Genomic DNA, 26169 nt, shown 5'->3' on the forward strand with positions numbered 1-26169 from the left:
GGCGTCCCTGATTTCCATAAAGAACTTCAGATTTTGATTCGTCTGACCACAGAACAGTTTTCCACTTTGCCACAGTCCATTTTAAATGAGCCTTGGCCCAGAGAAGACGTCTGCGCTTCTGGATCATGTTTAGATACGGCTTCTTCTTTGAACTATAGAGTTTTAGCTGGCAACAGCGGATGGCACGGTGAATTGTGTTCACAGATAATGTTCTCTGGAAATATTCCTGAGCCCATTTTGTGATTTCCAATACAGAAGCATGCCTGTATGTGATGCAGTGCCGTCTAAGGGCCCGAAGATCACGGGCACCCAGTATGGTTTTCCGGCCTTGACCCTTGCGCACAGAGATTCTTCCAGATTCTCTGAATCTTTTGATGATATTATGCACTGTAGATGATGATATGTTCAAACTCTTTGCAATTTTACACTGTCGAACTCCTTTCTGATATTGCTCCACTATTTGTCGGCGCAGAATTAGGGGGATTGGTGATCCTCTTCCCATCTTTACTTCTGAGAGCCGCTGCCACTCCAAGATGCTCTTTTTATACCCAGTCATGTTAATGACCTATTGCTAATTGACCTAATGAGTTGCAATTTGGTCCTCCAGCTGTTCCTTTTTTGTACCTTTAACTTTTCCAGCCTCTTATTGCCCCGTCCCAACTTTTTTGAGATGTGTTGCTGTCATGAAATTTCGAATGAGCCAATATTTGGCACGAAATTTAAAAATGTCTCACTTTCGACATTTGATATGTTGTCTATGTTCTATTGTGAATACAATATCAGTTTTTGAGATTTGTAAATTATTGCATTCCGTTTTTATTTACAAATTGTACTTTGTCCCAACTTTTTTGGAATCGGGATTGTATATATTCTGGCATGTGACCCAATTATTTTTACACGATATCATGAATCTATAATAATTTGTTCATATATAAACTATTAATGAAGTTTAATATCCAATCAAAGGAATAACAGGACCGAATGACTGTTTCCACGGCAGTTGTGTTTGCAAAGACGTGTTCACTTTCGAATGGTGAGAGTATACAATTCGGTTCACCATTCGTGTTTGAGTTCATCCTGTTCTCAAGGAGTGTGTCTGCTGTATTTGTATGTGCATGCAAAACCTGGGGTAGGGAGAGTAATGACAGTCAAATACACTTGTGCACGTAGCCACAAGGCATACGCTTGCTTAGATTCCTAAAATGTGCAGAATAGCAGAGTGGCACAGCTGCTGGAGACAGTTGTACTAAGAACTCGGTCAGTTCTTTTCTGGTGGAAAGAAAATAAGGTTATTTAAGTTGAAATACCTGGACTAATCCTGTTCATGCTCAGGTTTATTAGCATAGTAGTAATTTTTTTCAGGTTTAGGTATTTCAAAAGCAAAGACGGTGCTGGCTACAAACGGCAGGTTACACAGTGTCACTTTGTTCTGTCTCGGGAGCTTCGAAGTTGAAGTGTATTTTTCTGACACTGTTATCAAGAGTTCTTTATTTTAGCAGTTATCAAAAACAAATGCAAAACCTAATGTAGCTGATGCTGATATTTCAGTATATCAAACTTTATTCTATCCACATTCACTGGATATGAGCAATCGCGCACTCTGATTGATTGGCTACTCTACTATTAGGATATCAGCTCATATACTGTGAGTAGAGAAAAACAAAATGGCGGCGCGTGTTGCTGAACCAACCGAGGACGAAATACTCTACTTGAAAACAAAACCCCAAAAAATACACCAAAAAAAGGCAACAAAATATGGAATAAAAGAACGGATCTTTTTATTTTTCACAAATTATTATAATAGCATTTTTCATAAATTGCTAGTCATTTTGTCGGTTTGTTTACATTCTGAGCGGAAATGATTTTGGACGTTTTGTGTAAATTTTTTATTTATCGGATTTGCAAAAAATAAAAATGCTCCGTTGATCAAAATCCACCAGTGACTGTGGATAGATAAAACAGTTATTCCATTCAGTTTCGTCGTACGCGGCTTATAGCCGACTCAACGTTACACGCTTCGTCGGCTATCAGATCATGTCCGACTCGGTTTCGTGGAATAACTGTGAAATATATTTACTATATCAGGGGTTTTCAAAGTGTGGGAGAGTCAGCCCCCCCCCCCCCCAGAGAGCAAATAAACAACAGCGCCCCCCCCTACAATTTTTGTTGTTGCTATACTTAATGTTCCATTCGTATTTTTAAAAAATGGTTGTTGTACACATTTTTATTTTTTTTCTTTTACACATTTTAAACATCTGTGCTTTTTAAAACATCTTTTTTACACATTTTAAACATCTCATAGCATCGTTAGCTAGCACCTCTTGGCAGACAACACACTGTGGCAGTGGAGCATCTTCAGATCCAGTCCATGAAAATCCAAACTTTAAATAATCGTGGTCATACTTCCTTCTTTTTTTGCTTGGCCCAGACTCTGTCTCCTCACTCACTGTAGCTTTAGGTACTAAAAATCGATCCATTTTTGTCTCTGGCAAAGACTAGCTGAAGTTCGCTAAATGTCCGCAATAGTAACTTATTCTGGTTTATTTTTCCTCACGTTGCGCCCCCCCCTGAAGAACTCTGGCGCCCCCTAGGGGAGGCGCGCCCCACACTTTGAAAAGCCCTGTACTATATCTCATCTCATCTCATTATCTGTAGCTGCTTTATCCTGTTCTACAGGGTCGCAGGCAAGCTGGAGCCTATCCCAGCTGACTACGGGCGAAAGGCGGGGTACACCCTGGACAAGTCGCCAGGTCATCACAGGGCTGACACATAGACACAGACAACCATTCACACTCACATTCACACCTACGGTCAATTTAGAGTCACCAGTTAACCTAACCTGCATGTCTTTGGACTGTGGGGGAAACCGGAGCACCCGGAGGAAACCCACGGGGAGAACATGCAAACTCCGCACAGAAAGGCCCTCGCCGGCCACGGGGCTTGAACCCAGACCTTCTTGCTGTGAGGCGACAGTGCTAATCACTACACCACCGTGCCGCCCTGTACTATATCAAGCTGTAAAATTTTGCTAAACACAAGCATAAAATTAAGTGTTTTAAAGACTGCTTGGTTTTCCTCTGGGTTATTTGGTTTCCTCTCAGATCCCCCAAACATACAAGTATATGTGGATTAGTGAGTCTAAATTTTCTCTCGGTGTGTGTGGTGCCCTGCAGTGGACTGGTGTCCCGTACAGGGTGTATTCCTGGGGTAGGCTCTACACCCATAACTATGCAGACCAGGTTAAAGTGCTTACTGAAGACGAATGAGTGAAAGATCACTGCAGTCACTACTGCTTTCAGTAAAGTTGAGCTTTTGTGGAAAAGGGAAAAAAATCTTCAAGGACTGTAATTGGCATAATGAAATTGTTCCATTCATACAAATCTTTTTCTTCTACTCTACAGGTAATCTCGACTTCCTGAGATCCTCAGGTGTCAATCTTCGTCCGTCTTCTCCTTTATTTTGTTGCCATGTCGTCCACCGCAGCCATCCCAGCGCTCGACAACCTCTCGGTGTCCTCACTGCTGTCTGGGGAGCTGGAGGATGGGAAAGAGGGTGAGGACGGTGAGCTGGGTGACCTGGAAGTGAACCCTTACGATGGTTTACCCTTCTCATCACGTTATTACTCTTTACTGGAAGAACGGAGGACTCTGCCCATCTGGGGGCTGAAGTACAACTTGCTAGAGCTGCTGGAGACTCATAGCATGGTGGTGCTGAGTGGAGAGGCCGGCATGGGCAAGAGCACACAAGTAAGGAGCTCTGATATGCACTACTCTGACAAAACCCACGAGGTTTTTATTAACTTTAGTAAGGACAATAAACAAATGAGCATATTGAACATGTTTAAATAGGTAGTCAGTTGTAATAAAGGCGGTAACTGTTTTAATGTTTATTAGCTCATCTGACCTATGAGCTGTTGCCATGGCGTGGCATCCGTCGTCCATAATTCAGTTCAGTCGTATCTCCTCTGTCAGTTCTCTACAGATTTCCGTTCTGATTGTTTGCTTTGTTTGAGAGAACTCATCACGCCGCACAAAACTTGGTTGTTTTGTCAAATTTTTTGCTAACGAGTTACTGATTAAGCCAAATTAACAAATTTTCCAGGCCTGTCAGTAGAATTGTATCTCCTCTCTGATTTCTCATCCGATTCCAGTTCTGATCGATGTTTTGGGTAGATCGTCCCTTGAGGAACAAAACTTGATTGGTTGTTTGTTGATTTTTCCTGTTGTTTGTTTACAACTTGTTTATTTTCAGTTAAATCGTATCTCGTCCCTCCCTCGGTTCTCAATGGATTTCAGTTCTGATTGTTTCGTTTGAAAGAACTAGTCATTCCGTACAACATTTGATCACTGTATTGTCAAATTTTTGCTAACGAACTGCTAATTAGGTCACCTTAAGCCTAGGTCACAACCGGACGTATGATTTTTTTTTGGCTGTGTGATTTTTGGCGTTTCCCAAATCGCTGCGTTTTTTTTGTTTGTGGAGAAAGACGCACGTTGGCAGTAAGTTTGTCTTGCAACCTGAAAAAAACGTAAGCGCCCGTAGAGTTTGTTTGACATGACGAAGAACCTCTGCGGCTCGAAAATCAGCACATCATACGCGTGCCCTCCGTGCGTTTCACGCGCACCCTCCGTGCGTTTCTTGTGTTTTTTGCACGTAGACCGGCCGTAGGAGCACGTACGGCCGGTTGTGACCGAGGCTTTAACGACTTCTCATTAGAATTGTATCTCCTCTCACAGTTCTCACCCAATTCCAGTTCTGATCGATGTTTTGGGTCGCTCTTCCCTCAGGGAATGAAACTTGGTCGTTTGTTTGTTGGTTTTTCTTGTTGTAAACCATTTGTTTACAACGTTGTTTGTTTTCAGTTAAATCGTGTCTCCTCCCTCCCTCAGTTCTCAATGGATTTCAGTTCTGATTGTTTTATTTGAAAGAACTAGACCTTCTGTACAACACTTGGTCATTGTATCGTCAGTTTTTTGCAAACAAATTAGTAATTAGGTCGACATAAGACATTTTCTTCTGACTAGAATTGTATCTCTTCTCTCATTTATCATGCAAATTCAGTTCTGATTGAGGTTTTGGGTCGATCTTTTCTTGGGGAGCAAAATGTAGTGCTTTGTTGATTTTTCTGTTGTAAACAGTTTGTCGTGGAGGTTGGTCCTCTCTCACGTTGTCATGTTTCAGTTCTGTTTGATGTTTTGGTAGACATGGTTGTTTTGATGGCAGGCCAGATGAGCGACTACGTCCTTGACGTTCTGGTAATTGTTTGCTATTTGTTTGTTGCTTTTATCCATGACCCTGAACTTAACACTAACATTAACGCATGTATAATTTTTTTAGATAATTTTTTTTAGACTGTGTTGTAGGGTTGTTAGTCAATCAAGAGTTCCAAACCTAATGAATAAATTGCAAGTCTTACACATTTTCGTAACAGTGAATGAGTAGGCCTAGTCTCTGTACTTTCTATGGCCCTACTATGAGAGCATGCAAATCTCATGCTTTCTGAAAGGGCAGTGATGAAGCAGGCGAAGAGGAGTGTGGTGTGGTACTTGTATCTGGGGGTGGATTATCTTTTGTGGTAGCTCTCTCTCCTTCTGTATCTATATCGTTGGGGTGAGTCGAGTAGTTGTTCCTAAACAGTACAGCTATGGTGTTTTTTCTTCACGGTGGTGCATCTTTCCCAACAAGACCAGCCCCTTCATCTACACTGCCAATCGTATGACTCTATCGAACTGTCGTGAAGGTCACATCCACTGCTCTTGCTAACTCAAGCTAACTTTTAAAGTTTGGTGTTCGCATCCGTTCTCCTCACTGACCTGAGAAATCCTAAGTGTACAAGTCGTACAGATTGGTGGGAAATCAGTGTAGCAAGATTTCCGAGGCTGGCTCAATTGGCATGGTGCTATTTGTGTGTATCCGGGACATCAGTACCAGCTGAATGGGTATTTTCAGCAGCTGGACTTGGAGTAAACAGATGGCACACATGCCTCATGCCAGAGCCTGTAGATCAGTGGCGGCTGGTAGTCTTTCAAACAGGGGAGGCTGGTCGGTTACGATATTTCCAGATTTTAAAAGAAAAAACATCAATTTTGCCCATACTCTTGCCTCTGATCTGGCTGATTGTTGGCAGCGTCACAAACTGTGAAATAACAGGTTCTTTTGGCCCATTAGCCTACTGTCCAATATACATGATAGTGGTGTTGGGGGGGAGGGGTCTATTTTAACATTTTATATTTTAAAATTGTGGCATGTTGTTTAAAAATTGATCATTACTGAAAGCAGCTCTTTGTCAGGAACCTCAGCAGTAGAGCTGGGTGCCACACATTTCATTCAATGACACTTTCCCTATATTTTACTTATTTTGACTGAGAAATGTTTTATTGACAATTTTGATAACCCTTCACTTTTAATCCAGGTCTGTAGTGTGAAATGTTCTCGGCTGTGTTTTTGTTTAAAAATGTTTTCCAAATTGTAGCTGTGTTTAATTCATATCCAGAAAAATATATATTCCAATATAATATACTCAGCATAATCATTTTAAATAGATTCTATATTTTTGGTCCATCCATGACATATTACTAAAGTAGCCTATTTACTGTTGTTGATGTGGGTCACTTGCTATTAGCCAATTCACTTTCTCGTACCAGGAGAGCTGAAAGGAACGAGTATTATTCCCTACCTTTTTCACCAAGTCAGTTTGAGGCGTTGGTCTACCCTGCTCTTTAATTTTAATTTTTTCCTCGAAAGGAAGACTGGCAAATGGCTTCGCCAAAATTAAATCAGCAATGCTTGGCATCCGTGCGCAGCTTTCTTGCTGACTAGCCCCCTCAAGTTCAAGTTCAGTCACTCAAATAAACGAAATTTCTGGAACTAAGATAGCAAACTTGACAACACTATATTTACACTTTATTTACAATGAAAATATATACAAACTAAAAAAGCTGGTAGAAACCGTATGTAATGAATAAAATCGAAATGTAAGCTGATCTCTTACAATACACCACAGCACTTGCGAATCCGCATGGGACTGAACTGAAATTCACCGCTACCTGTCTATAGTTGAAACGAGCTGTCAATCAAAGAAAATATCCGGCCGCTTTCACCAATCATCAGTCTCCTCGCGGAAACTGCCATGTCCCTCCCACTGTGAGGCTCAGAGTCCGTGGGCGGGCGTTTTCGCAGTATTTGTCCAATAACCGTCTTGCATTTTGAGATTGAAAAGCGCATCGCTCCCAAATGCCATTGAAGTCCACTGAGGCTGGGAGTCCGTGAGACTCCATGGGCGGGCGTTTTCGCAGTATTTGTCCAATAATCGTCTTGCATTTTGAGATTGAAAAGCGCATCGCTCCCAAATGCTACTGAAGTCCACTGAGGCTGCGCTGCATCGCGCTGTCACGAGGGGGAAAAACTCACGCACACATTAAAGTTATAACGGAATGATTTCGCACTGTAGTTGGGTTGAGCACATATATTTCTATGATTCTGGATCTGAAATCGCAATGTTATAAGGTCGGCTATAACATAAGCCTAGTGCAATTCATCCTACACGATGTTCGTCATTTTTAGAGTAGGCTGAGCCTCCCTTGTTGTCTTAGAGCAATCGCCCATGCTGTAGATACAGTGGCAAGAAAAAGTATGGAACTACCTCCATTTTATATATAAATTTACCTTAAAATATGATCATATCCTCATCTAAGTTCCAATAATGAACGAACAAACAATCTGTTTGAACTAAAAACACAAGTCCATCATTCAGACGTTCACAATGTATGTTGGAAAAAGTATGTGAACCTCTAGGCTAATGACTTGAATAAAAGCTAACTGGAGTCTGGACTTGGCAAACCTGGAGTCCAGTCAGTGAAACGAGTTTGGAGATGTGGGTTCGAGGTACTTTGACACTCAAACATTTTGACTTTGCTATTCACAAAAAGCATCTGCTGATGTGAACCATACCTCACAAAAAAAAAAAAAAGATCTCAGAAGATCCAGGATCAAGAATGGTTGGTTGATTTGCATAAATCTGGAAATGGTTACAAAGCAATCTCGGAGATTAGATATTAATCAGTCCATAGTTAGGCAAATGAGAACTTTAGTACTGTGGCCAGTCTCACTAGAAGTGAGACCACCTCAACATGTAATCCTCAATGAGGTAAAGAAGAACCCTAGAGTAACAGCTTGAAGGAGTCATGGGAACTGGCTCATATTTTGTTCATGAGTCTACCATATACAAAACATTTGAACAGGCAGGGTGTCCAGGTCAGGTCACCATGGAGGAAGCCTCTGCTCTCCAAAAACCACTGCTGTGTGCCTGAAGTTTGCCCAAGAGCACCTTGACACTCTGTATCGTCCTGGGAAAATGTTTTGTGGACTGATGAAACGAAGGTTGAATTATTCAGGTGTAAAAAAAGCACGTGAAAACATCATCCCACTGGGGAACTATGATGATACGAGCATCATGATTTGGAGCTGTTTTGCTGCCTCAGGGCCTGGAGAGCTGGCCATCATTGAGGGGAAAATGAATTCCCAAATTTATCAAGGTACCCTACAGCAGTGGTTCTTAACTGGAACAGTCTTGGGACCCACAATTTTCCATGGTCATTAGGTCGCGACCCAATTTTTTTAGCGTTCAAGTCAATTTAATGTAATTCTCAAAATATAACCATAATATGTAATAATAACATTATTATTATTATTATTATTATTATTATTATTATTATTATTATTATAATACCTGTGTTTGCATCTGCATGGCCATTATATGCTGTATAATTATAGTATCATTCGATAGCGGTATTGTCTTCAACTTATTTGCCGCTGCTTCATTGACCATCTCCCTGACCATATCCATAGCAGCAGGTAAGATGAGGTCTTCTGCTATGGTGTGAGGTTTCTTGGCCTTCGCTATCCGATGAGCTACGTGGTAAGACGCACGGAGTGCCTGCACTTGTGTGGAGCATGTTGCTGTTAGCCGCATTTGCGAAGCCCTCAGTTTTTGGCGCTGTCTTTCAAAATACTCAACTGGTTTATCTTTGACCGTCGGGTGTTTTGTGTCCAGGTGACGTTTCAGTTTCGACAGCTTCATGCTCTCGTGCAAGTGTCTCACCACATACCACACAGATGGGTTTCTGTACCATTTTGTCCTCAACACAACTAAATCCATATTTCAAATATTCGGGGTCGTACCGTTGTTTCGACATGTTGTTCACCACTCAAATGACTAGCACGCACGTTATGTCGCATAAACATTCTGCGTCTATGGCAACAGATGACATGGAGCTGGAATCGTCTATCAAAATAAGAGTTGTAAATTGTCGCAGAAAAAAGTTGCACTTTTTTTTTTTTAGTGAATCAATGAATTAGCATTTTTTTTTTACACCACAGCTCCGCGACCCACCCAGGACCCCTCCGCGACCCACTTTTGGGTCGCGACCCACCAGTTAAGAAACACTGCCCTACAGGATAATGTCAGGGTGGCTGTCTGCCAGCTGAAGCTCAGTAGAAGTTGCGTGAAGCAGCAGGACAATGACCCTAAACACTGAAGTAAATCTATGACCGGATGGCTTAATAAGGAAACGTCACCTTTTTGAGTGGCCCAGTCAGAGCTCAGACCTTAACCCAGTAGAGAGCTGTTTACACCAGACATCCTAAGAATATGGCTGAGCTGAAGCCAAAGGATGAATGGTTCAGAATTCCTCCTAAACGTTGTGCAGGTCTGATCCGCAGCTACAGGAAGTGCTTGTTTGATGTTATCACTGCCAAAGGAGGTTCAACCAGTTATTAAATTCAAGGCTTCACTTACCGTAGTTTTTCCACCAGCAGTGTGAATGTTTAATGGGTGTGTTCAGTAAAGGTATGAAAGTTGATACAGTAGTTGTTTGTATGTTGCTAGTTAAAAACCGATTGTGATTGTTCATTATTATAACTTGGATGAAGTTTAGACCATATTTTTATGCTAAATTTATACGTAAATGCAGGTAATTCCAAAGGACTCCCTTGCTTTTTACTTGCCACTGGATGTGATAGTTTTGAATAAAAATAAATAAGTAGGCTGACCTTTTCTTCGGAAGGGCTTTAGGCAATTGCTTAATTTAACAGCTGATGTGTTTTTTGTTCTCTATCAACATAGGTATGTGGAATATATTTAACAGTTATTCCACAAAATTGAGTCGTACATGAGCTGATAGCCGACGAGGCACGTAGCACCGAGTCGGCTATAAGCCATGTATGATGAGATTGAGTGTAATAACTGTTTTATTCTATCCATATTCACTGGATTTTGAGAAACTGAGCATTTTTTTTTTTCGCAAATTTGATATATACAATTTTTGTACGAAACGTCCGACAATCATTTCTGCTTAGAGTGTAAACAAACCGGTGAAATGACAGTAGCAATTTGTGAAAAATGCGAGAATAATAATTCTTGAAAAGTAAAAAAGATACGTTCTTACCATCAAATGCTTTTATTCTATATTTTGCAGCTATTTGTATTTTTTTCCCCTTCTTTTAGGGTTTTTCTTTTTTTGGTGGTTGGCAGACCAACTTAAAGGTGCATTATCGCCACCGACTGGGCTGGAGTGTGGAACAGGAGATATGGGGGGGTGACCTATATTCTTTTAGCTATTTCTGTTTCTTTTAAATACTTTTTTTTGAGGTTTTGTTTTCGAGTAGTTTTTATTTCATCCTCGGTTGGTTCAGCAACATGAGCCGCCATTTTGTTTTTCTCTACTCACGGTATATGAGCTGATTGGCTGCTCTACTACTAGGCTATCAGAGCGCGTGATTGCTCATATCCAGTGACTGTGGATAGAGTAAAGCCTCTTAGATTAATCTTCACAGGCAAGATATTGCGTAAGCCTGTTGCCAAATTATTCCTATACCTGCGCAAATGGGCGGCACGGTGGTGTAGTGGTTAGCGCTGTCGCCTCACAGCAAGAAGGTCTGGGTTTGAGCCCCGTGGCCGGCGAGGGCCTTTCTGTGCGGAGTTTGCATGTTCTCCCCGTGTCCGCGTGGGTTTCCTCCGGGTGCTCCGGTTTCCCCCACAGTCCAAAGACATGCAGGTTAGGTTAACTGGTGACTCTAAATTGACCGTAGGTGTGAATGTGAGTGTGAATGGTTGTCTGTGTCTATGTGTCAGCCCTGTGATGACCTGGCGACTTGTCCAGGGTGTACCCCGCCTTTCACCCGTAGTCAGCTGGGATAGGCTCCAGCTTGCCTGCGACCCTGTAGAACAGGATAAAGCGGCTAGAGATAATGAGATGAGATGAGAATGAGACCTGCGCAAATGCGATCGTTGTTAATATGTTTAAAAACTGAACGGAAAAGGTATTTGTTCAGTGAAGTCCTGCAAACTCAGAAGGTCTGAAAAAGGTGACAAACTTTTTTACCCCCCTGACGTAAACCAAAACCCGAGCCCGCCCCCTCTCCGAAAAAAGGTGCAACATAGCTACAGGTAAACAAAAAGCCTGTTTATTAATATAACCTTGTTTTTTGGTCAATCAGTGCAAAATGGCTGATGGTCAATCAACAAAATCAACCACAATTAAGTAACAACAATGTCAAGCTGAGTAATTTACTCATAGTAAATCTCATTTCTTCATTTTTTTTTTGGCCTGGACAAGCCGTTCCATGGCCAGTTTCCTCTGCTTTGCCATGTGTCTCTTTTGGGCAACATAGCTACAGGTAAACAAAAAACCTGTTTATTAACATAACTATGAGCTATTACAAAGTTGTTAAGACTGGATCCTCATTCCAATAGACATGATCTAGAGGGGTGTTCACATGGCACGTATTTGCATCGATGCTGCACCGATGTATTTTGTTGCGATATATCTTACACCAGTGTAAATTTTGTGGAGCGTTCACACGTCACAAACCTGCTTACTAGAGAGAAGCGTGTTAGCACTGGTGCAGCCCCACTTGCATTCACACGGCAGTTTTTGCGACCGTGCTATACGATAGTAATAATGCAGAAATGAAATATGCGCATGCGTGAAAATGTACTTCCTTTTCCCGGTTGTCATGGCATCACCAAGCGCCGGGAAAACAACGTGGATGAAGACACCAGTGTTGCCAGATACTGCTGACGTTTTCCAGCCCAAAATATGTTCAAATCCACCAAAATGCACTTAAAACCGCCCAATCTGGCAACACTGGAAGACACGCAGTTCTGTTGTTGTTGATATTCGCCGTTTTGGAAGCGCAAAATACCAGGATGCAAATTATGCAATGCCCGTATGTAATCAACTCTCCTCACGCGTAGCGAGTCTACCCCTGTAGCGTTCAGATGTCCTGTTTTATATCGGTGCTGCCCCGCAAACTAGCATTTACTCCGGAGTAAATTTTTTTAAACCACCTCCCGAGCAGGGTTAGATTTGCACCGGTTTAAGCAGCTTTCAGGGGCTACACCGCTATAACTTTGTACCGTATGAACGCTCTACCGGGGCAGCCCTGGTGCTACACCAGAGTAAAAGTTGCCGTGTGAACACCCCTTAGGTTACGGTAGTTAGTCTCTAAATTAACTAAGCATGCAATGTACAATATTTTTTGGTAATGTAGGCTAGTCTACTCCTATTTTGCCTAACATTAGCCTACTGGCAAATATCAAGTAACCTGTTAAACAGTGAAATGGTAGAATTACAGAAAACTACAAGCCTAGCCCATTTAGCCTAATCTATACACACCTCTGCATTGGCAACTCGCTGAAGTGTAGGTACAGGCACCCTGACTCGCTCCCTCATAACATCAGGCCCCTTGGAAGCACTTTGCTCTGGGACTGGAAGGACACTGGATGTGGTCATAACAGTGCACACTTTTTGACGGTGCACCTCTGTTTGGCAGTGTGCCAAAAGATCATGAGAGCCTTTGTTGCTGTAATTTTTTTATTTTATTTTTTTATTCATTTTGAATACCCGGCTTTGTCTATCTTATGAAAAAACTGACAGCGGGAAGCTGTGCTGAACTCCCTTCACTTCAGTCTTGACCTCGATTTTTAGCCAGGCCCAGCTCCACCTGCACCTCAGACCTGCATCAAGCTTTGCTACATAAACAGCGTCTTCCTCTTTAAGCTCCCTCATTCTGGAAAAGATGTTTCAGGGCTCCTTTTTGTTATGTTTGTAAAGGCTCACTCTAACTACATCCATCCATGTTAAATGATCCGCCGGAGAAGGTGTTTCAATCACTTAAAAAAACGCCGGTGTACTAACGTTAATGTTACGTGTTCGTTTTCATTCCTCATCTTGTGACAATGTTGCATTATCATCAGATAACAGTACGGATGCAGTAGAGCGAGCCTTCACAAAAATTATTCGAACTGAACTGACTGGCATGAAAGGTTAACGTTAACACACAATTCACTGATGTTAGCTGACATCCTAGCTAACATTAGCATACAAGCTGAAAAACTTTACATTATGTACCTATAACGTTAAACATGTTGGAAAAGGTTTCATGTCACGACACGTGTAACGTTGCGAAAGTAGGATTATCTTTGACAAACCAAGTTTAATTTACACAGCATATTACATTGTTGGGGGGCGGCACGGTGGTGTAGTGGTTAGCGCTGTCGCCTCACAGCAAGAAGGTCCTGGGTTCGAGCCCCGGGGCCGGCGAGGGCTTTTCTGTGTGGAGTTTGCATGTTCTCCCCGTGTCCGTGTGGGTTTCCTCCGGGTGCTCTGGTTTCCCCCACAGTCCAAAGACATGCAGGTTAGGTTAACTGGTGACTCTAAATTGACCGTAGGTGTGAATGTGAGTGTGAATGGTTGTCTGTGTCTATGTGTCAGCCCTGTGATGACCTGGCGACTTGTCCAGGGTGTACCCCGCCTTTCGCCCGTAGTCAGCTGGGATAGGCTCCAGCTTGCCTGCGACCCTGTAGAAGGATAAAATAGGATGAGATTACATTGTTGGCAGATAACGAGACTTACCTCAAGTCTGTCGCTAGTGTCCATAGATCTCTGAAGTCTCTGACGCAGGTCGTATGTTTACGGTCTGTGGTTTAGTCAGGCAAAGGTTTAGTTCGCCGTGGGAAAGATGGATTGACTTGGATGTTTGTGATTGGCCAAATGAGTAGCGTGTGATTGGCCAAATGACTCTTGTGAAGATGGCAATCCCATTTTACTGAAAGTCCCATCCACCGCTGAGCCCCAAACCCCCCCAAAAAAAACTCTTCGGATCTAGATGAATCACGAGAATGACACACATTTTAGCTGTGTTCACATATATACCGGTACGATAGTGGTATAACCGTATCGATACAAAGTATACCGGTACAGTTTAGTGCATCTGTCCACACTAGCGAGAAATGTTTGCGGTTTTCTTTCACGGTAGTTGAAATGTGCGTGCGCGAAATGTTTCCATGGTTACTGAGTAACTTCCTTCCGAGAATATGGCGGATGAAACAACGTGTGTGTGCTTTTTATTGTCAATGTACAGTCTGTATTTCTGGTGGTCATTTATTCAGTCGAATCGTATAAAACGCACGAGGCAGTTGAGAAAGAAACAAACGAATCTCCGTTCTTCACTATTTTATTCAGCGAAGACATTGATTGAGGTGTGTGACTTTGCGCATTATATTTGTATCGATACAGAGCCGCTTCATCTGTCCACACTACAGCGAAGCGCTACAGTACCGATACTGTACCAGTACGAAACCCATACATTTGTGGGTTTTGTACCGATACAGTTATACTGCTACAGTACCGGTATAGTTGCTGGTGTGGACAGGTGTTGCGGTACGAAAGTAGTATCGTATCGGTACAGAATCCCTAGTGTGGACAGTAGGGTGGTCCCCAATTTTTTTTTTTTAGGATTTTGTAACGACCACTTTTTTTTTACATTGCCTAAAAGAAGTTATTGTGCGAAATTTGGTTAAGATTGAACAATGTTTAGAGGTGCCACAAAGCCATTAAAGTTTTCACTCAAGACACAATATAAAATAATGTGGCTTATTAACTGTTTCATATTAATACAAACAGTACAGTAATATAACTTCCTGTGTTCAAAGTAACTATAGCTATTACTTGTCTGTGATTTTCTAAACCCTTCGGTATTCTGGTATCTTGTGGAGATAAAAGAACACACTAAGGACTTCCCTAGCAGAAGGAAGCTTTCTCCCAGACAGTTCCTTGGAAGTGGGACCAGTTAACCAAACATAATTGTCCTTCCTGGTTTTGTGCTTTGCACCACCGGTACTACTTGTATTACTGTTGCTAGCCATCTGAAAAACATAGAAAGAAAAACATTCACAACTTCATCAGCATATTACGATCAGTGCTCATTGTTTAAGAAGCCCTTAGCGCATGAAAGTTAACCTTCTATCAGTCTATAAACTCTTCCTGCCTCTTCTTTTTCATAGAAGTGGCGTATTCCCTCTAGAACTGTGACTTTTTGGGGGTTTGAGATCTTCTCTGCAACAGTCTACGCACCAAGTAATGTTAATGGCTTAACCCGATTTGCAACCTCGTGTGGCACCTCTAAATATTAACCAATTTTTCTGAAATTTTGCTTGTTGCCTTCTTTTAGCCTATGTAAAAAAAAAAAAAAAATGGTAGGGTGGTCGGAATGTCTCATCTCATTATCTCTAGCCGCTTTATCCTTCTACAGGGTCACAGGCAAGCTGGAGCCTATCCCAGCTGACTATGGGCGAAAGGCGGGGTACACCCTGGACAAGTCGCCAGGTCATCACAGGGCTGACACATAGACACAGACAACCATTCACACTCACATTCACACCTACGGTCAATTTAGAGTCACCAGTTAACCTAACCTGCATGTCTTTGGACTGTGGGGGAAACCGGAGCACCCGGAGGAAACCCACGCGGACACGGGGAGAACATGCAAACTCCACACAGAAAGGCCCTCGCCGGCCCCGGGGCTCGAACCCAGGACCTTCTTGCTGTGAGGCGACAGCGCTAACCACTACACCACCGTGCCGCCTGGTCGGAATGTTTTAGTAAAAAAAAAATTTTTCCCATACATTTCGGGACCACCCTAGTGGACAGGGTATTTGTTTGCAAAACGGCGAATTTCACCGAAAAGCGACTAGTTTGCAGGTATGTCTGTTGAGGAATGTATTACTTGCATATTCAATGTCAATATCATGTGGGCGGGGGTCGGGAGGGTTAATCGATTAATTGTTCATTAATGTTAGTGACTGTTGAGCAAGAAAATCTCTTTAAATGTGCAACCGTACTGTGTTAACTGTTAACTTGTGTACACTTTAATTCATAAATGTGTTAACCTGTGTGTGTGTGTAGGTGCCTCAGTGGTGTGTGGAGTACGCACTCTCTCTGCAGTTTACTCAGGGTCTAGTTTGCTGCTGTCAGCCGTACTCAGCAGCAGCTTGCAGCTTGGCCATTCGTGTAGCGGATGAGATGGACCTAAGTCTGGGGCTCGAGGTTGGTTACAGGGTCCCTCATGATGATGGCAGCACTCCAGACACTTTACTACGGTAAGAAAGGGCCCTACACGCAACGCGTATACCATATTTGGTTAATTGGGGGCGTGCCCATATTTAAATGATCAGAAAGATGCAAATACACAGTGGCTGCACGCAGTTGCTGTTTATTAAGATCTGTTACTTCGACTCATAATCCACTTGTGTACATTTGTTGAATTCTGTTTTTTGTTCGATATTTTTAAGAGCCGTTTAGAAGAATTAAATAGCAGTGATAAATGAGTTCTCTTTTTCCTTTTGATTTTCATTTCCTTTTTTTTTTTAAATATTCAAATATTTCTTACCCCAACTCGCAGACAGTTCCCTTTTATTCCGAGTTTAAACTTCCAGTGTTTTTGATGTTTGACGCTGACTTTTTTTTTTTCCTCTTTTCTACAACCTTTCGTACCCCAGCTTTGTCACAGATGCACTCCTACTGGAGGAGATGATGTCAGACCCCCTGCTACGGCGCTATGGAGTGCTGGTACTAGACGAGGTGCAAGAACGCACCGTGGCCAGCGATGTCCTCCTGGGCCTGCTACGGGACGTCTGCCGGCAACGTACAGAGCTTCGTGTGGTGGTGCTCGCTGCGCCCCCTGTGGCTGATACCATCGCAAATTTCCTGGGAGAAGAAGTCCCTCACCTCAGAGTCCTCCCTGCACCAGACAGGACTGTTGCAGAAATACTGTACAGAGATCCACCAGCTGGCAGAGACCCGGCTACAGCTGCATGCCACATGGTGCTGGATCTGCACCGACGAGGAGAGGAAGGAGATATACTAGTTTTCCTGCCCAGTGCGCAGGTAATGTATAGATGCGTCCGCTCGCCAACCACACTCGCCCAAGTCCACTGTAGCTTAAGATTCCTGTACTTGGCTGACAGGTTCATTGTGTTCCGAGATGCTTTTCTGCTCACCACGGTTGTAAAGAGTGGTTATTAGCTCGTGCCATCATATGCTGTCTATCCAGCATCATCCACATTTCACGAAAATCACTTCTCTCTCAGCTCTTCACCGTTTTTTTTTTTTTTTTTTTTGGCAGGAAGGTAGGTCTGCCAGGGGTGCATATTAGCCTAGGAAATCCCATGCTGCTTTGCACAATCGTTCCGATCTGAAAAGACAGCATGGAAACTATGGTCTAAAGGCTCGCCTGAGTTAGGGAGCCAATCAGAGAGTGGGGAGGGGTGGAAAGACGGTGACGCGTACTACTCGACAAATGGAAGCTTGTAGTTTATTTGGGACTGTTTACGGATCACATTTAACATGGCGGCGAGCGATACGAACCAAACTTTGGATCAAGCTTTAGACGCTGTTCTGAATAGTTTAGAGCGAAAGTTTGTTTTAAAAAAAAGAACAGCGTTTGGCGTTACAGTCTTTCGTTGACACAAAGACAGATGCCTTTGCCTTGCTCCCGACAGGGTTTGGTAAAAGTCTCATTTACCAACTAGCCCCCTTAGTGGCTAAGCAGTAATCGTTCTGTGCCATTGTTTTCCTATTTTTGTTTTGCCTTCTCTTTCCTTCTCCTCTTCACCTCTTCGTCGCTCTAACTACGTCACCGGGTACAACTGCCATGATTGGCCATGGGCTACGTATACGCCAAATGATAGACATTCGCAACGTCCAATAAACGGCCGTTGACAATCGTAAACCACACCTCCCCTACGAGAAATTCAATAGGCGGATTCCAGACCATATTTCACTTGTGATAGGGTCTGGTGTTAACCAGACTAGGTGCATATGGCTTCTACCCAAATTTGCATAATTGCACTTAATGATGAAGATATGGAGTAATTAAGCCCTAATGAGCAATTTCCACACACATCGCTTCTTCTCCTTCAATTCTTCACCGATTTTAATTCTTTCTTGCATGAAGGTCAGGGTACCTAGGGTGCATGTAACGTCTACCCAGATTTGCTTACTTACAATTATTAATGAAGTTATGGCCTAATTAAGCCTTAATGAGCAGTTCAACAAAAATCGCTTCTTCTCTGTCAGTTCCTCGCCGTTTTGTATTCTTTCTGGCAAATAGGTCGGTATTCCTAGGGTGTATATCGCTTCTGTATGTAGCTTGCAACATTTATCGCGCAAGTTGGCTCACTTTAGATCGTTTCTTCCGGACTAGACAGGGCCAGAGTGAGCCACGCCATCATTGAGGGTCTCGTTTGAGTTAGCGCGTTCTTCCTGTGAGCTCTCACCAGTCCATTTTACGCTGACCTCTCTCCTCAACTGCTGCTCACTGGATGGTGTTTGTTTTTTGCACAGTTTTGTATAAACTCTAAAGCTTATTGTGAGTGAAAATCCTAGGAGATCAGATCTCTCTCCCAGTTAAGATGATCTTAACTTTACAATGCTTTTGGGAAGCATGAGTCAGAGCTCTGTGTGTCATTGTGAGTGAAAGAACAACAACAACAACTCTGCCCTTTCTCTCTGTTCTGAAATGTATCTCAGGTATAGTGGCTTGAATTACATTTTACAGCTGTATGGTCATTGTGCGCTTTGACAAGAGGCAGGTAAATGTTTTCGGACGAACTATCCCAGGCTTATATTCATTGAAAGGAGTGCCGGGAAAGAAATATAGAAAATGCCAAATGGGTTCATGCATGTTTCATTTTCCACTTAAGGTCTAGCTGACATTGTGTTTTGGCTCACGTGATCGTATGAACGTGTTTTTGGGTCAATTCCTTAATCAGACGTTCTTCTTATTACTTATTTATTGTAGTCCACACCCTTCTCTCGCTCTCTTTCTCTCTCACAACTGTGGTACACCCTTTCTCCTTCAGCAGCATTGTATCTGCCGAGTAGATCGTGTGTCGGGCACTAAGATCACTTACTCTATTGGAAACAACACGCTCAAACAATCATTACACCACCAGTGCATATGACTGTCATGCGCCTACACGGCTACTCCTTTTGTCAATATTATCACAGCACGGCGCATTTCCTCATCCTTGCTCTCCCAGCAATAATTCAGCGAATTGCTATAAATACAAGGAGCCATTCAGTCTATTTTAACTGATCTGGATTACATAATGTTGTTTTCTTTATTAATATACTGAATGTAAGAGGTGGAGTGCTTGTGCGTTTGTTAGAGAGCACGCTTGTATTGTTTAATATATAATTGTAGAAGCAAACACTCATAGTTACACTTCTGATTAGGATTAAGAACATGTGTCCATCGGGACAATCGCATATTGAGGAATCATGCAGGCTGGAGCAGGAAACAGGAATGGAAAATTACAACACGGGCTGGATTTCTTTACAAAAGATGGTGTATAATAGAATATCGAGGAAATTGAGATCCTTCTGGATGATGATGGAGAATAATCTTAGAGGTTTTAAAGGAGTACGCCACCCCCAGGTGAAATTGAGTCAGTCCCTAGAGTTGGATGAGTGAGCCAAAGCGTTTTGTAGCCGACCCAGCCATTGTCCTGATCTAGAAACGCCCCGGTTAGCTTTAGCTTAGCGTAGTCGCTGTAATCCGGCGTGTCCAGCTAGCATTGTCGTTGCAAAAGTGAATCAAATAACTCAAGATTTTTTATAATTATTTCTCATGACCTGTACATTCACATCGATAATTTGCATATCAATGCAAATTAACACGAAGGGATTTACTAGACCAATTTATATCTGGAACTATTTTCGGCCACAGCACAGGCAAAGCACCGCTGCAGGCGCAAAGACACCACGCAGCACCACAACTTCCGTCAATACACCAGAGAACTTAGTAGTCACGTTGGTGTATTGACGGAAGTTGAGGGTTTTCAGGTGCTGCGTGGTGTCTTTGCGCCTGCAGCGGTGCTTTGCCTGTGCTGTGGCCGAAAATAGTTCCAGATATAAATTGGTCTAGTAAATCCCTTTGTGTTAATTTGCATTGATATGTGTACTCGATGTGAATGTACAGGTCATGAGAAATAATTATAAAAAATCTTGAGTTATTTGATTCACTTTTGCAACGACAATGCTAGCTGGACACGCCGGATTACAGTGACTACGCTAAGCTAAAGCTAACTGGGACGTTTCTAGATCAGGACAATGGCTGGGTCGGCTACAAAACGCTTTGGCTCACTCATCCAACTCTAGGGACTGACTCAATTTCACCTGGGGGTGGCGTACTCCTTTAAAAGGTGACCCAGTTCCCTGAGATCTTAATAAAATGTCTGTGACATTCTTTGGTCAAAATACTAAAGGATAAAGCGCCACACGCTGTGTTCTCACCCCGTCTGAACAGCCCTGTTCAAAACGGCTGATTTGAATGACTGTTCCTTTAAATGATAACGAGCCACTGCTCATCTCACCTCACCCCCTGTTCCACCAACCAATCAGGTAGCACTGTCCTCATAAATATTCATTCACAAAGGGAGTTCTCAAACCATGAGTGGAGAGAATCCAACGAGGGGGCGGGATTATTCTAATGAGCTCCACTTGTGACAGAAATGCCCCTTTTCCACCAAAGCAGTTCCAGGGCTGGTTCGGGGCCAGTGCTTAGTTTGGAACCGGGTTTTCTGTTTCCACTGACAAAGAACTGGCTCTGGGGCCAGAAAAACCGGTTCCAGGCTAGCACCAACTCTCTGCTGGGCCAGAGGAAAGAACCGCTTACGTCAGCGGGGGGCGGAGTTGTTAAGACCAACAACAATAACAAGACCGCGAAAGATCGCCATTTTTAAGCGACGAGAAGCAGCAGCTGTACAGTACAAACGCGAAGTCATCCATTATTATTGTTGTTGCTGCTGCTTCTTCCGCGTTGTTTTTGCTTTGATATTCGCGCCAAGGTTTATGCAAACGTAGCGACGTAACTGATGTATACAGCGATGTAATGACGTATACAACGACGTAACTGACGTATACAATGACGTGTCTTCTCTTAGCACCGCGAGCGATGGAAAAGCAAACTGGTTCTCAACTGGCTCGCAAGTTGAACGAGTTGTGAACCAGCACCAGCACTGGCCCCGAACCAGCCCTGGAACTGATTTGGTGGAAAAGGGGTAAAAGAGGAGCCATATCTAAACGGCTTGTCGAAACACGTTTTCTGAAAAATGCAGCAGAAAAGAAACTAATAGGGTGTCTTCTTTCCGAAGTTGTGGGTTGGTAGGCTCCAGATATCAAAATGTATGTGCACAAGCACTGAAAGTGGGTTTTTCATAATGCAGCCCCTTTAAAGGAGAACTGAAGGCAAATTTTTTTTTTTTAATCAAAATTCTGTTTCTCATTTTATTAAATATCGGAATGCATTTTTGATCGCTATTTTGTCGCTGCGATAGCAAGTTATGAGTGTTTGAAATATGCTCTGTAATATATTGGTCCGTATGTCAAAGCTATGGCCGTAAATGAGATTCGTTGAGACCTGTGCAAGACATCGTAGGACGGAAGTAAAACGTACCGCGGAAATCAAAGTGACCGACATCTGCCAACGTTGTCAAAAGACGCGCGCGCGCCGTCTTTCGAATGCTGACGTAATCAAACCGGAAGTTTTGTTTGTTTTGATAGCAGTCAGGAAAGTTTGAAAAAAGTAGGCAGTAATCATCATTTAAACTCGTTTTTGTGCGATATTTCATTTGGAAAACAGTTTTCAAAATGGCGGCACTGACACCTGGCTGACACTTCATGTTTCGAAGTCTCGCACAAGTCTCGTGAAGATCGCGCGGATAAGCGACGCCTGCCGTGGACCAAATGAACTAAATTCAACACGGCTAAAAACCGAATAGGCTAATAACTATAATATTTAATTGCAATTAGTTGACAATGAGTCACGATATAAGGTTACTAAAACCGAAAACGTAATTGAATAACATGTTAATTAAGAAATAAAGCAAGTTTAAAAATGACTTCAGTTCTCCTTTAATTTAATCCAAGGTTGTATTTCATGAGACCTCATGGGTGTGTGTTTTTTTTTTTTTTTTTTTTTTTTTTTTTGAGAAACAAACCTGATATAAGGTAATTATCTAGGAGATGTTATGTACTTGTTTGTTAAATTTTCATGAGATTATTGGCTCTGTGTGGTTTTATATATACATGTTAGACTGCATGTTCTCAGCACTTCCCATAAGCAGAGGCTCCTTCACTTTACACAAAGGGAGTGGACTTGTATTTAAAATCACATTCTCTGCTGATAATATTTACTACTTCACTTTTATCTGCAGGAAATTGGTGATTGTGCAGCTCTGTTGGAGAAGGAGTGCATAGCTCTGAGCCCACAGCTGGGCACGTTGCGGGTTCTGCCGCTCCACGCAGGCCTCGGTGGAGCCGCTCAGCACGTTTATACAGCAGACGGAGATGACAGCCAAGCTGAAACGAAAGAAGATGAGAAGGCTGGACCGTGCTTAAGACGCAGGGTCATCCTTTCAGACACTCTGGGAGAATCCTCATTCTCTTTGTTCAATATTCGTTACGTCATTGATACAGGACTCGAACTCAAAACCGTAAGTTCTGGTTAGTAGGCAGTCGAAATGTAAAATATTTGATGGAAAAAGGATTTTAAAACCAGTTTCTTGCATTTTTTTTTTTTTTTTTTTAAATCCAAGCATATTCTGTAATGTTTTCAAAATAAGAGAACAGTTTGCGAATCGAGCAGACATGGCATACTGTTCGAGCCATAATTATTAGCACCCTTGAAGTGTGTGAGGAAAAAGGATTTTATACTAGCCTGGCAAGCCAGACTAAATGTGAATATTTAGTCTGGCCTCGATCCGTAGACATTTCTGAAGGGTGGGGGTGGAACAACCCGCTGACTTTCAAACTGTCTCTGTGCGTATAGGCCAACGCTCTGACCAATCAGCGCAACTGTGACGTAGTCAGAGCGACAGAAAGCAGTGGGGGAGACCTTGAAATAAATAATTTTTCAAAATGCGTATTAATTAATAAACAGGTTCTAGATATTAAGAAGTTTGGAGATAATGACCACAAGTTTGGAGTCTGTACCACATACTTAACGTACACTCTTATTTTTCTCCAAGTGTTTTTCAAGGGTTTGCTTAAACTGTTTTTGAGAGTTTTTATTTAGTGGTGTTTGGTGAAATAATTTCCCTTAAATTTAAAATAACAGGAAAATAAGAAACAATCAAAAAGTAATGTTTCAAAGCTGTTTATTAATTCTTCGTAATGCACAAACTAGCCCCATCCTTTTGGCTACGAGCGGTAGATCAGACTTTTGCCATAGCCGGTCGGCAAAACAGCGAAAACGTCCTTCTTGAAAAGGAATGAGCGGAGAGCCTCTTCCTGCTCATGTTTCAACGAAAACTCCAAGTCTAATTCTTCTAAAACTGATTCCAAAGCGGAGTCAAACGCGCGCTGTTCACTAGCCGTAGCCATCTTTCCTGTTGCGCTTTCTCCAGCGTCGCGCAGCTTTGTCGTCACTCCTGCAAAAGCCTGCCCAAAGAATCCAAACAAAAACCTTGCGTTGTGATTGGCGGGCACGATTTGATGCCCGGGGTGTTTGTTTATATGGTGCGAGGCTAGACCCATTCGCTAGGCAAAAATATTTTTGGCCGCTAGGCGGGTGGGTCTAGTTTACTAGACTAATTTTATACAATAAACATTAAACACACTCATTGAAATGTCACACTTAATAGTAGAAACTACTAGAGGTGCACTGAGAGGAAAATTGCAGGCTGAAACTAAAACTCAGGACGCACTGGGCACCTGAATGAAACGTCGTTTTGAAAACTGCAATTTTAGGATGAATAATTTCTTTTCGGTGGCTCCCTTTTCTTTAACAAAATAACTCTAATACAGGCTTCTCTTTCAAATGAATAGTATTTTAACTCCAAAACCCTTTTAAAGAATCTGTAGTGAAGGCAAATAAATCCTTGGAAGTGGGAAAATCACTTTTTTTTTTTTTTTTTTTCTTCCTAATTTTTTTTTCTTTTTGAATTTGTTCTTGTTGAAAAATCCAGGTGTACAGTCCACAGATTCGAGCTGACTCCCAGGTTCAACGGCCAATCAGCAAACACCAAGCAGACGCCCGCTTTCAGAAAGTGAACAGCACGTTGCCGGGTGAGGCTTTCTCATGACCACACCATTACCACAGTCAGAAGACTAGTAATGATTATCTTCTCTTTATTGCCTTGCGCAGTGGTAAATTGAGGCCTGGAATGCAATAAAATTGCAAAACAGGAAAGCCTTAACTTAAAATGGTGGTGCCTGAACTCAGCAGAATTTTATTTTTTTTTTAATACTTTTTATTTTCAATGCTTGCAAAGTAGTGTAATGTATAGGGTGAGAAAAGCAGTACAATGCCTTGCAAAAGTATTCATACCCCTTGAACTTTTTCACATTTTTCCACCTTACAACCACGAAGTTAAAAGCTTTTTATTGAGATTTTATGTGATAGACCAACACAGAGTAGCACATAATTGTGAAGTGAAACGAAAATGATAAATGGTCTTCAAAATTTTAAACAAAAATCTGAAAAATGTGATGTGCATTAGTATTCAGCCCCCCTGCGTCAATACTTTGTAGAGCCACCTTTTGCTGCAATTACAGCTGCAAGTCTTTTGTGGTATGTCTCTACCAGCTTTGCACATCTAGACACTGAAATTTTTGCCCATTCTTCTTTGCAAAATAGCTCAAGCTCAGCCAGATTGGATGGAGAGCGTCTGTGAACAGCAATTTTCAAGTCTTGCCACAGATGCTCAATGGGATTTAGGTCTGGACTTTGACTGGGCCATTCTAACACATGAATATTCTTTGATCTAAACCATTCCATTGTAGCTCTGGCTGTATGTTTAGGGTCATTGTCTTGCTGGAAGGTGAATCTCCTTCCCAGTCTCAAGTCTTTTGCAGCCTCCAACAGGTTTTCTTCCAGGATTGCCCTGTATTTAGCTCTATCCATCTTCCCATCAACTCTGACCAGCTTCCCTGTCCCTGCTGAAGAAAAGCATCCCCATAGCATGATGCTGCCACCACCATGTTTCACAGTGGGGACGGTGTGTGCAGCGTGATGAGCAGTGTTAGTTTTCCGCCACACATAGCGTTCTGCATTTAGGCCAAAAAGTTCAACTTTGGTCTCATCTGACCAAAGCACCTTCTTCCACATGTTTGCTGTGTCCCCTACATTTCTTCTTGCCACTCTTCCAAAAAGGCCAGATTTGTGGAGTGTACGACTTATAGTTGTCCTGTGCACAGATTCTCCCACCTGAGCTGTGGATTTCTGCAGCTCCTCCAGAGTGATCATGGGCCTCTTGGCTGCTTCTCTGACCAGTGCTCTCCTTGCTCGCTCTGTCAGTTTAGGTGGACGGCCATGTCTTGGTAGGTTTGCAGTTGTGCCATACTTTTTCCATTTTTGAATGATGGATTGAACAGTGCTTCTTGAGATGTTCAGAGCTCGGGATATTTTTTTATAACCTAACCCTGCTTTAAACTTCTCCAGAACTTTATCCCTGACCTGTCTGGTGAGTTCTTTGGTCTTCATGATGCTGTTTGTTCTTCAGTGTTCTCTAACAAACCACTGAGGCCTTCACAGAACAAGTGTATTTATGCTGAGAGTAAATTACACACAGTAGGACTCCTATTAACTAATTAGATGACTTCTGAAGGCAATTGATTGCACTGGATTATATTTAGAGGTATCAGAGTACAGGGGGCTGAATACTAATGCACACCACATTTTTCAGGTTTTTATTTGTTTAAAATTTTGAAGACCATTTATCATTTTCGTTTCACTTCACAATTATGTGCTACTCTGTGTTGGTCCATCACATAAAATCTCAATAAAAAACTTTTAACTTCGTGGTTGTAAGGTGGAAAAATG

The 26169-nt window shown here is 42.3% G+C and overlaps 1 protein-coding gene across 1 annotated transcript in view; it reads left to right on the forward strand.

Annotated features, from left to right (window-relative positions):
* The window catches only part of dqx1 (DEAQ box RNA-dependent ATPase 1), a 46502-nt gene that overhangs the window by 8194 nt on the left and 12139 nt on the right, over window positions 1-26169 (forward strand). Inside the window, exons 3-7 of the mRNA XM_060912240.1 lie at window positions 3402-3746; window positions 16248-16441; window positions 16841-17228; window positions 22562-22840; window positions 24314-24413. Of these exons, the coding sequence (XP_060768223.1) occupies window positions 3468-3746; window positions 16248-16441; window positions 16841-17228; window positions 22562-22840; window positions 24314-24413 (1240 nt within the window). The 5' untranslated portion in view covers window positions 3402-3467. The remainder of the gene's footprint in view (window positions 1-3401; window positions 3747-16247; window positions 16442-16840; window positions 17229-22561; window positions 22841-24313; window positions 24414-26169) is intronic.

This window comes from Neoarius graeffei, chromosome 28 (genome assembly GCF_027579695.1).
Source record: "Neoarius graeffei isolate fNeoGra1 chromosome 28, fNeoGra1.pri, whole genome shotgun sequence".
Classification (NCBI taxonomy): domain Eukaryota; kingdom Metazoa; phylum Chordata; class Actinopteri; order Siluriformes; family Ariidae; genus Neoarius; species Neoarius graeffei.